At 37.7% G+C, this 14375-nt stretch overlaps 1 protein-coding gene across 4 annotated transcripts in view; it reads right to left on the bottom strand.

Annotated features, from left to right (window-relative positions):
• Positions 1-374: 374 nt before the first annotated feature.
• The window catches only part of cyth1a (cytohesin 1a), a 63364-nt gene continuing 49363 nt past the window's right edge, over positions 375-14375 (bottom strand). For 3 of the 4 annotated variants that reach the window (XM_079888641.1, XM_079888639.1, XM_079888642.1), the window contains exons 6-13: positions 13119-13199; positions 12766-12878; positions 11734-11882; positions 10248-10359; positions 5055-5131; positions 3716-3784; positions 3263-3417; positions 375-1694 (exon numbers count right to left, since the gene is read on the bottom strand). In XM_079888641.1, coding sequence (XP_079744767.1) covers positions 1616-1694; positions 3263-3417; positions 3716-3784; positions 5055-5131; positions 10248-10359; positions 11734-11882; positions 12766-12878; positions 13119-13199 — 835 coding nt within the window. In that variant the 3' untranslated portion in view covers positions 375-1615. The remainder of the gene's footprint in view (positions 1695-3262; positions 3418-3715; positions 3785-5054; positions 5132-10247; positions 10360-11733; positions 11883-12765; positions 12879-13118; positions 13200-14375) is intronic. The other variant, XM_079888640.1, reaches the window with a different exon arrangement.

Raw genomic sequence — 14375 nt, 5'->3', positions numbered from 1 at the left:
GTGTCATTGTTACAGGGTAATTATTTAAGTACTGAGTTTTAACAATCAACTACATGTACTTTGGATTAGGATTTGGTTGAGGGTTAGTTGCATATAATTATGCATAATTTACTGTTATTACTACGGTAAGTACATGTAACATATGTAACAAGGACACCGAGTTACCAAATAAAGTGTAACCGAAACTCACTGAATACCCCACATCTATCCTTCAGGGCAGGAAAAGTAGCATAGATGTCATGATGACGCCACCTGCTGGTGTTTCTCATATACTGCATATGAATTGTGCTCATATTTTAATTGAGCGAGTGCAATCTGCAAAACAGCTGATCTCAGAGGGTGTGTGACTGAATCAGACGAGGACAAAAAGCACATCTGCTATAACATCTTTATTTCAGCATGATCTGGCTACCAGAACGATGGTATCGACCTCCAGAAAATCCAAAAAAATCATAATAATAAAAAAATCAAAAGAAAGAAAATGGCACTCAACTAGTACAATACTGCTACACACAGTACACACATTTATAAAATGGAAACCAATATTCTCTATACACTAAAGTATGTACATCTTTGATAAATTAAACCAATACTGCTTAGATTGAATATTTAGCGTGTAGAATAACTGCTAGACGGATAAAGAAACGCGAGAGCAGGCACTGGAGCATCCCGAGGACTTTCAACTGTTGTTAGGCACATTTACTCATTTTATGATAAGCGTTTTATTGGGAGGTCTGGGTTAAAAGACCTTGTGGAAAATAAAAACATTACCGTCCCGTCTGTCTGAGAGGTAGTACCAATGCTTGATATCCTTGTAATGACGATATCCCAGAATCCTTAGCTGGCCACCATTCATTCTGTGAATGCTGCCGATATACAAAAGCACTGCAGCAGCTTCACACAACACACTATATCCGCATGTGGCATCTCAAGAAACGCTGGCCTCCGCCAAGAAAACAAACTAATTCCCACGGAGCCGTTTCCCGTCAGGGGCCGAAACGCATCTAGGGTGATTTTTACCACCCTTTCCTTTTCTGTCGCAAATAATAGACGTTTCTTTTGAACATGTTTTTACATTTAAATACACAAATAAACCTCTGAGGACTAAGCCGCTTTTTGTGCACACGATACAAAATGTAAAAATACACTTATTGCCTGTACATTTCATAGCACAAAGGAAATCTTCCTTTTTTTCTGACGCACGTAGGAACTTTCGTTTGGTTTTCCACATTCTGTCAGACCTGCTGATTTCAGATAATGCAAGTGCGCGCGTGAGCAAGAGAGACGAGAGGGATAGAGAGAGGATAGAGAGAAAGAGAGAGAGAGAGAAACAGAAAGAGCGTATTTTGGTTAAGCGTGAGGAAAAATGTTCTCTTTGGGGGTTTCAAGGAAGCATTAGCCAGTTAAAAATCCCACTGACTTCCTTCCAACACACACACGCACACACACACACACACACACACACACACACACGCGCTTGAGCTGAGCAAGAAGACGTTTAAAAAGAGTGGAGCCAGGTTTGACCTCGCTGGTCTCGGTGAAGTTGGGGGTTGTGTTCGCCTCTTCACAGCTCAACTGTCTCCAGTAGTCCTGAATCTGTAACACCTGAGCAGCTCTAGTGTCTCTTCACAGACGACACCTTCTTCTTCCTCGCCGCCAGCATCTCGTAGAAAGGATCTCTGCTGATGGCCGCTCTGGAGATGAAGAGGAACAATATTAGGAAAAACTGCTCCATTATGCTTTTTTTCTTCCAGATGTCACCTTTCATACAGTGTGTAATATAGTGAATGTAAAAGGTCCGCAAAGTTTTAAAGATCAAATTGTATGACAAATTAAATTGTGTCCTGAAAGAGAGATTCGATTCTGAACTGCTGAAAAGAGTCATCGGTAACTCCAGTCTTACTTCCTGCGCAGGTTTGTAAGAAATTAGCATAAAGCCATAGATGTTCGTCATTGGCTGCTGGTGAACAACATCTACTTTAACCCTCAAAGACTGTATGTAGCTGAGGCCTGAAGGACTTTGGTTCACACCAGGCCAATCACAACAGACTGGGCCATCTGACCAATCAGAGCAGAGTAGACCAATCACAACAGACTGGGCCATCTGACCAATCAGAGTAGAGTAGACCAATCACAACAGACTGGGCCATCTGACCAATCAGAGCAGAGTAGACCAATCACAACAGACTGGGCCATCTGACCAATCAGAGCAGAGTAGACCAATAACAACAGACTGGGCCATCTGACCAATCAGAGCAGAGTAGACCAATCACAACAGACTGGGCCATCTGACCAATCAGAGCAGAGTAGACCAATCACAACAGACTGGGCCATCTGACCAATCAGAGCAGAGTAGACCAATCACAACAGACTGGGCCATCTGACCAATCAGGGCAGAGTAGACCAATCAAAACAGACTGGACTATCTGACCAATCAGAGCAGAGTAGACCAATCACAACAGACTGGGCCATCTGACCAATCAGAGCAGAGTAGACCAATCACAACAGACTGGGCCATCTGACCAATCAGAGCAGAGTAGACCAATCACAACAGACTGGGCCATCTGACCAATCAGAGCAGAGTAGACCAATCACAACAGACTGGGCCTTCTGACCAATCAGAGCAGAGTAGACCAATCACAACAGACTGGGTCATCTGACCAATCAGAACATGTAAACCTCTTGTAGGAGACCTCCAAAACAAAAATAGGAACCTTGAAAATAGCATAATAATAGGTTGGAGTTTAAAAGACAGTTAATATCCAATAATGCTATTGATTTGACTTCACTAACAGATTCAAACAAAACTAAACTGAACTGATCTGTATTGCATAAAGCACTATAGAAATAAATGCGTCTTGAAATAAGGCATAATGAATAGTTCAAGTCAGGAATAATGAACCGCCAGATGACCATAGTTACAAAATAAACTTACATTTTACGACTTAAATGGACATTAAATATTGACATATCATATCAGAAAAGATGGTGGAGTGAAATGATAAACATGAAACTAGCACAGCTATGTAGGAAATCACTTGAATGTTTTGTGACTAGAGAAATATTTGCCTCCACAATGTTGTAACTGACCAATCAGAAACAAGAGAGTCTCCAGTGAATTGTGTAATAAAACAGGGATATTTAACAATTATCTGGACCTGACCCAAAATAAATATTCTGGATTATACTCAATACTCGCCCCTCAGTTTGTGTGTCTGTATTTAAAGCAGAATATGCCTTTACTCAGACGAGCAACACTCACTTGATGCTGTTCATCCACTCGTCCTTCTCCTCAACGGTGGGAGCAGAGATGCGGTAGAACGTGTGATTCCCCTCGACCACGCGTCCGTCAGCCTCGGTCTTGCACGCCTTGATCACCTGGTCCTTATTATCCGGGATGAAGAGCTCAAAGCAGTTCTGAGAAGCGAACACAAGCAGACCGTCACACGTCTGACCACTAGAGGGAGACACTGTCAAGCTAAATCCATCACTTTTAATAATGCGTCTCTGTATCCGGACACCTTTGGCCCCTCTATTCCCAATATAATCTGATTTAGGACACACTACTCCTAGCACACTATAGTATGCATGTGTTATTGGGATGCAGGACAAGTGTTGAATTCTCTCAAGGTAAAAGATCATCATGCAAACAGAGTAAATTCATCTGATTGTCTCCAGATAAATGGAGTTTAAACTGTGGAAAAAGACGTTTTACCGGTTTCTTGTCCTCCACTTCACGAATGCTGAGGTTTTCCAGAGGGATGATGCCTCTTGGTTCTTTATCCTACATGAAAAGAGACACATTAGTTTGTGTTTATCATAATTTCTTTAAAAAAATAAATAATAATTGACCGATAGTGTGTGTGTGTTCATATTAGACCTGCACGATTCTGGATAAATTGAGAATCATGATTTTTTTTTTTTGTGTGTGTGTGTGTGTGTGTGTGTGTGTGTGTGTGTGTGTGTGTGTGTGTGTGTGTGTGTGTGTGTGTGTGTGTGTGTGTGTGTGTGTGTGTGTGTTTCAAACAGAAATCACGATTCTCTGCATGTTATTTCCTGGAGGTTCTGATAAAATGTTAATTGCTGCAATCAATTTAAAAATGATTAACTGATTTGAAGATTATTCAATGACTCGCTCATAGAAACTTCACTTGTTTAGTGACTGGATGAATCGTAGTTTTGCAAATAAATGCTGTTCTTTTGAACTTCCTATTCATCAAAGAATCAATATTTTTTTTTTTTTTACATAACTGTTTTCAACATTGATATATGTTGTATTAATAAATGTTTCTTGAGCAGAAAATCCTCATATTAGAGTGATTTCTGAAGGATCATGTGACACTGAAGACTGGAGTAATGATGCTGAACATTCAGCTTTGATCACAGGAATAAATTACACTTTACTATATATTCACATAGAAAACAGTTATTTTAAATTGTAATAATATTTAACAATATTACAGTTTTCTTTGTATTTTTAATCAAATAAATGCAGCCTTGGTGAGCATAAGAGACTAAATAAATGTTATTTTACATAATATATATATTATATATATATATATACCCTAATATATATATTAGGGCTGTCAAACGATGAACGATTAAAGTTTGTTTTTACATAATACATGTGTGTGTATGGTGTATAATTATTTTCTATATATAAATACACACACATGCATGTATATATTTAAGAAATATTTGCATGTATATACTGTGTATATATATTTATATTATATATAATTTATATTATATATAAATATTTTATATATAAATAACAAATTTTCTTAAATATATATATATATATATATATATATATATATATATATGCATGTGTGTGTATTTATATATATAGAAAATAATTATACTCCATACACAGACATAAATTATGTAAAAACAAACTTTTATTTTGGATGCGATTAATCGTTTGACAGCCCAAATATATATATATATATATAATATTTTTATAGGGAGACTATAATGTCTAATAAGACAAATATGTAAGACAAATGAACATAAATCTCCTACTGCAGCATGGCATGTTTCTCAGTACTTACAGTAGTGTACTCAAAGTAGTAAAGGCAGTTATCAGTGAGGATGAACCACCGTCTTTTCCAGGTTTTGACGCGTCCCCCTGAGGAACAAGAGATGAGCGTTAGCTTTAGCGCACCGGGCCGTCAGACGAGCAGCTGAAGAGTTGAGCGGCAGAGGAGCAGACAGACAGACAGACGGACAGACAGACGGATGAACAGACAATGAGCTCTTCTACAGCCACTCCATGTCCACTGAGACCCAAGCACAGCATTCCTTACCAGCAGCACACCATGCTCAAACCAGTCCATCAGTGACCCTCCACCACCATCACACACCACCTGACAGCTGCTCTTCCTCTGAAACATCCCTTCACTTCCTAAACACCCCCGATGAGGGACCAGGGGAACCCGTGTGATGCACACGTATGGGTGGGACTACAAGAATACATCACTTCAGGGCTCTATGTGTGACCCTGGACCACAAAACCAGTCACATGGGCCAACTTTTTTTAAAATGAGATTTATACATCACCTGAAAGCTGAATAAATAAGCTTTCCATTGACCGAGATACAACTATTATGAAGATCTGGAATCTGAGGGAGCAAAAAAATCGAAACATTGAGAAAATCTCCTTTAAAGTTGTCCATTTCTGTTGGCGATTGTGCTGCATTCACTCACAAAAATACATGTTTTATATATTTACGGTAGGAAATTTACTAAATATCTTCATGGAACATGATCTTTACTTAATATCCTCATGATTTTTGGCATAAAAGAAAAATCTATAATTTTGACCCATACAATGTATTGTTGGCTATTGCCACAGATATACCCATGCGACTCGAGACTGGTTTTGTGGTCCAGGGTCACATATGGTGATGTTAGTAATCTGCTATCAGGTTGAGCTCATTTTCCCACGTTCCTCTCTATAGGGACTGCCAGGTAAACACTGGTCTCAGTGACCCGAGGATGACCTCTGACCTCTGCAGGGAAACCTGATCAGTGGCAAAGGAGATGCCTTCACAATTAATACACAGTGTAGTGCAACCAAATACACGTTTAACTAACTGTGTGTCAGGGTAGTTGATGCATAACATGTCCATATGCATTTTTAAAATAATTTATCAATCATAACTCAAATAAAAAAAGGGGGGGGAAAGAAGAATGTACAGGGGAAGGTGTATTCCCATCCATTCAGCATTTCATTTTCACTTTATAATGTAGCTGATTTTGCAGTAAAAGTACTGTACAAATATCATATGAAGTTCTCAATGAACATGAGCTCATAAAATCTGCATTCATAATGACTATAAAATGGCCTGTCGCGATTATTGATTAATCGTCTGATTGCGGTTATTTGATCTTATTGCAAATGTTTTAGATAATTGTGCAGCTTAAACTTCAGTCCTATTTTGCAATTCAAATCATTTACATTTTAGCAAAAAATATTCAAAATATTATTCTGAAGGATCAGGTGACCGGCTGCTGATAATTCAGCGTTGCCGTTACAGGAATCAATTACAATAATTATATTATATTATATTATATTATATTATATTATATTATATTATATTATATTATATTAACATTTTATTATTTTACTGTATTTCTGATCAAATAAATACAGCCTTGGTGAACATTAGAGACTTCTTTCAAAAACATAAAAAAAAAAAAAACAATTATTTTAAAAGTTTGACCATTATTATATTATATTATATTATATTATATTATATTATATTATATTATATTATATTATATTATATAGTCGTATTATATTTTGAGAAATATTTTAACTTTCAAAATATTGTTTCCACAGCAGTAAATACATTTTTATGGGCCTATTTAAATAAATGTTTCCAAGTAAAATATTTTAACAACCATCAGCGAAAAATTAATGATCGTGACAGGCCTAATGTTATTTAAAGTAGTTTCAGATGTGATCCGGCACGGCACACAAGCAGGTCGACCACCCTAAAGCTTTCCTGATCCTGATCCTGATCCTGATCCGAGTCCTGGCATGAGCGGCACACACACGAACACGGATCAGAGTTTCTGAGCAAGCTGATTGGCTGAGTTATGGGCTGTTATTACGGCCGTAGAGCAGAAGTCGGTCCAGAAACACCTCTCAGAGGGAGTGAGGAGGACTGACACGGATACAGCGCTGGGCGATGGATGGGCCTTCCTAGTCACATCTCTCACGACACAACCGGAAGCTACAGCAATCACACGTCTTATATTAAAATCACACTTTAGTTTAGGGTGCAATTCTCACTATTAACCAACTATTAACTACGACTTTTGCCTCAACAAACTCCTAATTACTTCTTATTAATAGTTAGTAAGGTAGTTGTTAAGTTTAGGTATTGGTTCAGATTAAGGGATGTAGAATATGATCATGCAGAGTAAGGCATTAATATGTGCTTTAGAAGTACTAATACACAGCCAATATCCTAGTAATATGCATGATAATAAGCAACTTGTTAATGGTGAGAATTGGACCCTAAACTGAAGTGCTACTGAATCTATAACATGAATGCTGATGTAAATGAAACACTTTAGATTTTGGTTTTATTTTGGTATCAGCCTTAGTGAAGTCAGTCTGATCCATCAATTGAAACCCACCCTCACCCAGCATCATAGTGGTGAGTCCGATCTGACCACATAGACACACACACATTTTCCTCAGCGCTGGAGTCCAGCATCACACATATGCACACACACATACACACACACATACATTACGTAGAGCATGAAGAATAGCAGTCTTTGGTCCAGGTGCAGTTTTCTGACTCAGTCTAAACGGATCAAACACCACTTGACGGGTGTTCACCAGTCCAGCCATTACAACCATTAGCAGTGAAATGACTGAACATTGTTTTTAAAGGAAGAGTTCACAGAGAAATGAAGTCATTTTCCCCAAACAGAAGAGTTCCTTCTTCCATAAAACACAAAAGAGGACGTTTTGAAGAAAGTCCAAGCTGCTCTTTTCCATAGAAATGGGGGTGGGCGATATAAGCAAAAACCTGTGTCACGATATTAGTAATTTTATTTCACTATAATATAATATAATATAATATAATATAATATAATATAATATAATATAATATAATATAATATTTGCCTGAAATAAGATTGCGACATCAAAATTTTAGATATAATTGAAATTTCATAATTTTCGACACCAATTCACCGCACAAAATAATACTAGTCTAACTAATGTGAGTAGAAGCTAATTGAAGACAAGTTAAACTAATATAAATATAAATAAATAAAAAAACATACAAATGGAATAAATAGTGCTTAAAGTTTTTTAGGACTATCAAAAATATGAAATATTACCGATAATGAATAAATCAAATAAACCTGCATAGTATTTTCTGTATGAATTAAAGCTACAAAAGTCATTCAGTCGAGAACAGTGGGTGATTTTCTCTTTGTATTTTTTGTTTAATTAACATTATATTTGATTAAATCAGGTTTATTAGGCTGCTGTCACTTTAAGACCGAATGCACAGATATAAAGAATTGACACAGTATAAGTTTATGTTTATTCAATCAATAACTGACTGCGTTTATAAGGACACTCACCTATACGGGCATTTTGACTTGATTTTTTGTGTATCTGCCCGTTTAAGAACGATAAGACGCACACGAGCTGAATGGTGTAAAATCGCTTGAATGTTTAAAACTGGCAAGGCTTAAAAATGCATGCTGATAAAAATAAAACTTTCATGACAGCACAGCACTGCAAGCTCACATTAAATTTTTACCGTCTACTAAAATATGGCCCGCCCCTACTTCCAATGAATCTGAATAAGGATTTTTTTTTTTCATTTTTGGGTGAACTATCCTTTACTCTTATGCGTTTAATTTTCTTCTGTTGCCGTTTTCATTGGTGTTTGTTGGGCTCCGTTCAGACTGAGAGGAAGCAGAAAATCCTGCAGCTCCCAAAGTGCAAACGACACTTTAGAGAGAGAGAGAGAGAGAGAGAGAGAGAGAGAGAGAGAGAGAGAGAGAGAGAGATCGAACACCACAGCAAACAGAGAGAGGTGCTCTTCAATACACTGGCCACAAAATCAAAACCCAAGCACCCGCCACCATACAGAGACAGGGCGGCACGTGGACGAATCGCTGATTCGATGGATAAAACGAGCCATCAGACAAACAAATGAAGGAACATGTAAAAAAAAAACTAGAGTGAACTCATGGAAGGACGAACCCCATGGGAAATAATGACCCTACAGTGGCTAATAACAGAAACAGGGGACAGGAAGCAAGGCTTGATCACCAAAAAGCACCCGAGAGCGGAGAGATGAGCGATTGTTTGGGAAGAACAGGTGTACATACCTCCTGAGGGAAAGACAACAGCCAAAATCATGGGAACAAACAAACAAATGAGGAAGAAAAGGAAACAAAATAATTAAATTAAATAGGAAATCATACTCCCCACACGCTGCCTCTCTGATCAAAGAAAGTACTGTGAGTTACAGAGGAACGCTCCAAAAACAAAACAGGGAATCAAAGTACAAGTGTACACTGGAATCAGCAGACATTCAATTCACAATTAAAATTCCTGTCCGTTTATGCGGAAAAGGACAATGTCTCTTTTCAGAACCTTTTAGGCCTGGGCTATAATATTAAGCATGTAGTACATCAATACAGAATCTACTTTGTGTGTTCATCGCATTTTACAGTATTCATGGATTTACTTGTAATGAGTATAATTCGTCATAATTCAAGACGTTATTATGTATTATTCTCATTAGCGGTGTAACCATGAATATTAAGTATTATACAGAAATTCCTGAAACCTGTTAAGGGAAACTAGAGTATTACGAACAAGTTTATGAACAGGCTTATAATTCTTTATCTATAGAGAGTGTCCATCTCAAAGTGCACTTTCTCTTACGCCTCATGACAGCGACAGCTTGGGATATTTGATTCCCAACGTCCAAATCAAATTAAAAGGATGTGCTTAAAGTCGTGCAGCTGATTCATTGTGATCATGAAGTGTTATTAGCTTCATATGATGTGAGAAGAGATACTGATCCATCAAGAGTGCAGAGGGAAAGATGTGCTACTGTATAGTGTGTGAGGATCATCAGATGAGCTTATAGAAGTGAGTGTGTGTGTGTGACTCTCAGGACACTTCTTACTCAAATGTAGGTGTAGAGAATATGCACATAAGTGAGATTTACTCATGTAGTCCCACTCACCCAGTTTGAGCAGCCAGCCCTCTCTGTCCGGGTTGAAGAAAGTGTGTGTCAAGTCATTGCCGTCATCCTCTGGGATTTTGAAGGGCTCGTTCTTGATGCTGTCATATAGGTTCTGTAGGAGTCAAAGCAAAAGACTATGAAGCTCAAAAGATGAACGAACACACGAACCTACAGGACGGCCTCAAATATCCTCATAAGGAGAGACAGAACACTATATAGTGCATGCAAAAAAGTTATTCATTGTTGGACAATATCATCTAGTCTATAAAGTGGGTCCAGCCATGAGCAACTTACTATTTCCCAATTTCTGCCCATATATATATATATATATTTTATAATTTCAAATGTCAAGTTAGAAACATTCATTAATCACACAATCTACACATCGCTATTGGACTTTTCCTGTAAACAAAGTAATTAAAGCTCAATTCTGAACATGTTTTCTTTCATTTCCTGCTATTCTGTTCTGCTCATTCTTGCCATTTGTTACTCTGCATTTAAGTAATTTAATCATGTACATTTATTTTCATTTACGTCCTCAATTATATCTGATGGGTGAACAAAGAGAGACGAATCAGAAAATGTAGACCAATAACCCCTTTGAATATCAGACTGTTACAGTGTAAATCTGAGAATCGTTTTCTTAAAGGTGCAGTGTCCGTGCACAGCTTCACAGTTCAGCTTTCAGACCAAACAATGCAGATAAAAAAATGAACAATTTAAACCAGACGTTTCTTGTTTTTTGGTTACATTATCAATGGATATTTGCCTTTTTCTCCCTTTTTTTCAATTTTACTTTTGCTAAATTGTGAGTTCAGAAACAAACATTAGAATAAATGAAATCTAAACGATTTTCTATTTTTCGTGTAATTTGCGCTGTGGACGATACCATTAGCACGGGGGTGTGGCCGTGGACTCACTTTACTATCATTTCATTGATGCAACTGCATTTACACTGCATGCACGTTGAGGAGAAGTTTAAAAGACTGAACACAGAGGACGACCTTTTTCACCTGAAGTGCCATCATTTTATTAATAATAGTCTAACTCTGCTAAATTATAAGACTGGCCAACGGGAGTAGCCGGGAAAAGTGAAATCCCGGTGGCCTGGTGTTCCCCTTCCTTCTTACTTTATTTTATTAATATACTTTATAACCTTGTTCATTTTGCAAGACAAAAAATGGAAAAATAGAAAAGCGGTAAGATTTCATTTATTCAAATGTCTGTTTCTGAACTCACAATTCAGAAAAAGTATTTATTGATGAATTACAAAGGAAAAAAAAAAGTTTTTTTTGCATTTTGCATTGTACGGTCTGAAAACTGAATTGTGAAGCGTCACACGGACCATGCAGTAAGTGATTTCTACGAAGCGCTGTTGAAAGTGAATCGGGATAAGGGACAAAGATAACATACAGCACTACAACACTAATACAAACAAGAATATAAACACATCTACAGACGCAAGTAGAAGTGAGAGGAGACCAACCCTGAGCAGGTCCTCTGGCAGGTCTCCTCCCTCATTAATGCCTCTGTTCATGGAGATGAAGCGCTCCACTGGGGGCTTGTCCTTCACGTTTGGGTTGTGAAGGCTGGTGTTCAACATGATGATGGCGAAGGACAAGATATAGCATGTGTCTGCAAAACAAACAAACAAGCAGTTTGTTACAAACATCCACACTGACATTGAAAATGATAGTGTTTGAAAATGCTGAATCAGAAGCAGAGGCACACTGGCCATTTATTAAATATTTCACTCTCATAACTCGAATGAATGCTAATGAGGAGAACTGTGGAGTTACAGAGGGTGATCATGACAAGAACAACGTCCTGGAAGGAAGAGAGAGAACTTAAAGGGTGTGCATGTGTGCGGGATGTTTACATTCTGCTAGCATTACACAATAAAAGTTGATGCCATTTGCCAGGAAACTTTCATTTAACTATATTTACATGTGTTGTAAATATCAATGGCATTTATTTAAAGATAAATGCATTGTTTGAGTGTGTATAATTCGATATTTCCAGCTCTCAATTTGTGAGTATTACTATGGAAAGCAGTATTGGTGAAACACTGCTCATGTTTCTTGGAAATGTTATTAACGCAGGTATAAAGGTGCAGTCTGTAAGAATAACAGCTAGTGGTCGAAATAGGTACTGCAGTCAAATAAAAAATATCGGAGATTGTCGTTTCTCCCGCCTCCTGCTCCTCAGACTGGACGGCGCTCACACGGGTTGCAAGTTTGAGCACAAGCAACAGGAACGAGCGCAATGGACAATGAAAATTGGCAACGAGTATCACAAACCGAACCAAAAACAAACATTCCAGCCTGGAAACGCACATTTCAAAGTAAAATAACTGGATGTACAGTAGAAGTGTTTTTCAGAGAAACGAGTATGAACTTAGCATGTTTCCTCAATATATGCAAACATGTTATGGTATTTTTATGCTTTAGTAGAGTGAAAAGGTTGCATCAAGCACCTTTAAACACCGAACACAGACTACAATGTACAGTAGACCCACCTGTGGACTGAAAGACTCCCGGGTTGCATTGGCAGTAGCGCTGGGCAAACGCCTCCATCATTCGGTCAATCTTCTGTGCCTCGCCAGGAAGCCTGAAACTCCAGAGGAACTGCCTGTGTGGAGACGAACATCAATGATATTAGGTCTGACCAAACATAAGAAGGATATTTCAACTGATATCACGCTGGAAATGAAAGGTCAAGTGGAGAACACTGGGTTGAAGGATATTGTACCCAATGCGGTTTGTGTTGGTTGAATACTGAACACTGGGGCAAATGTTTTAAACCTTTTGTAAATTTCAAACATGCACAGTATACATATTATTTACAGTTATTCACAACTACAAGTGTTACCTGAGAGCCTGGACCAGGTTCAAATCAGTGAACTCATGCAGCTCCACAAACGCATGAAGGACCTGGAGATTCAATTCATCCCTGTTGAACAATGTGGAAATGAGAGCAAGAGGTAAGTATCAGACGCTTTCATCCAAAGCATCGTAATGCCAGTTCACACCAAGAATGATAACTATAAAGATAACTACAACAATAACTATAATAGCATTCACACCAACGGACGATAACGTTCTGTTTATCATAAGCGCAAGCTGTAGTTTTGTCGACTGTCGCTTTAAATGTTCGAGCTCTTTAAAGCAGGATGGATTCTGATTGGCTGTCAATGTTTTATTGTTCATCAGCTGGGGGGAAAAATCTGACATCTTTAGAACTTTCTTTATCATTATCGCTAATGCTATGAATGGGCCTTTATTGGAGTAACAGAAGTTTAAAGGGATAGTTCACTCAAAAAATGCTGCCATCAATTACTCAAGTCGTTCCAAACCCTTAAGACCTTAGTTCATCATTTATATATATATATATAGTGTGGTTGTGTATATGTGTGTTGACGAATGTTTATGTGAATAAAAGCCTAAATTGAATCTGTTCGTCATAAATATAGATCATGCCTCTTCAACAATTTTGCATTAAAACACTCGATTCATATTGATTACTTTTTCAATGTCTTAATGAACATTTCAAAACTTGAAAGTTTTGGTACAATTAACGGAAAGCTCTCATATTTCATTAAAAATATCTTCATTTGGGTTTTGAAGATGAACAAAAGTCTGAAAGGTTTGGAACGACATGAGGGTGAGTAATTGATGACCATTTTAATTTACTAGTGCACTGTCACTTTAAGGAATAATTCACCAACAAATACATATTCTGTAATTTTTTAGCCACACTCATGTCATTGTATGGCTTTCTCTCTTCCATGGAACACAAAATGACACATTTTGAATAATTACTGCACTTTTACATGCAATAAGGATAATAAAATGTGTCACTTATGTGGTCTCTTGTCTATAGCTGTGTCCCAATGACGATTCAATGATGTTTTTAAGTATAAATAGTGTGACTACATAGATGAGTACATAGTGCATGAGTGCGTCATTTGGGACGCAGCTTAAGATTTACTCAAGACAAAGTGGATGTGAGATCATTCAGCACTGCATCATTTTTCGAAACCATGACATTTATCCTCTGCAAGCGGAGGATGTGATATCCCACATGGGGAATGAGGGCGATCTCGTCCTCTCTACACCCTTTCCCGGT

The sequence above is a fragment of the Squalius cephalus genome (genome assembly GCF_949319135.1).
Source record: "Squalius cephalus genome assembly, chromosome: 1".
In the NCBI taxonomy this organism is placed as follows: Eukaryota; Metazoa; Chordata; class Actinopteri; order Cypriniformes; family Leuciscidae; genus Squalius; species Squalius cephalus.
Note: the sequence above shows the minus strand (reverse complement) of the source record. Positions and strands in the feature narration are given on the sequence as shown.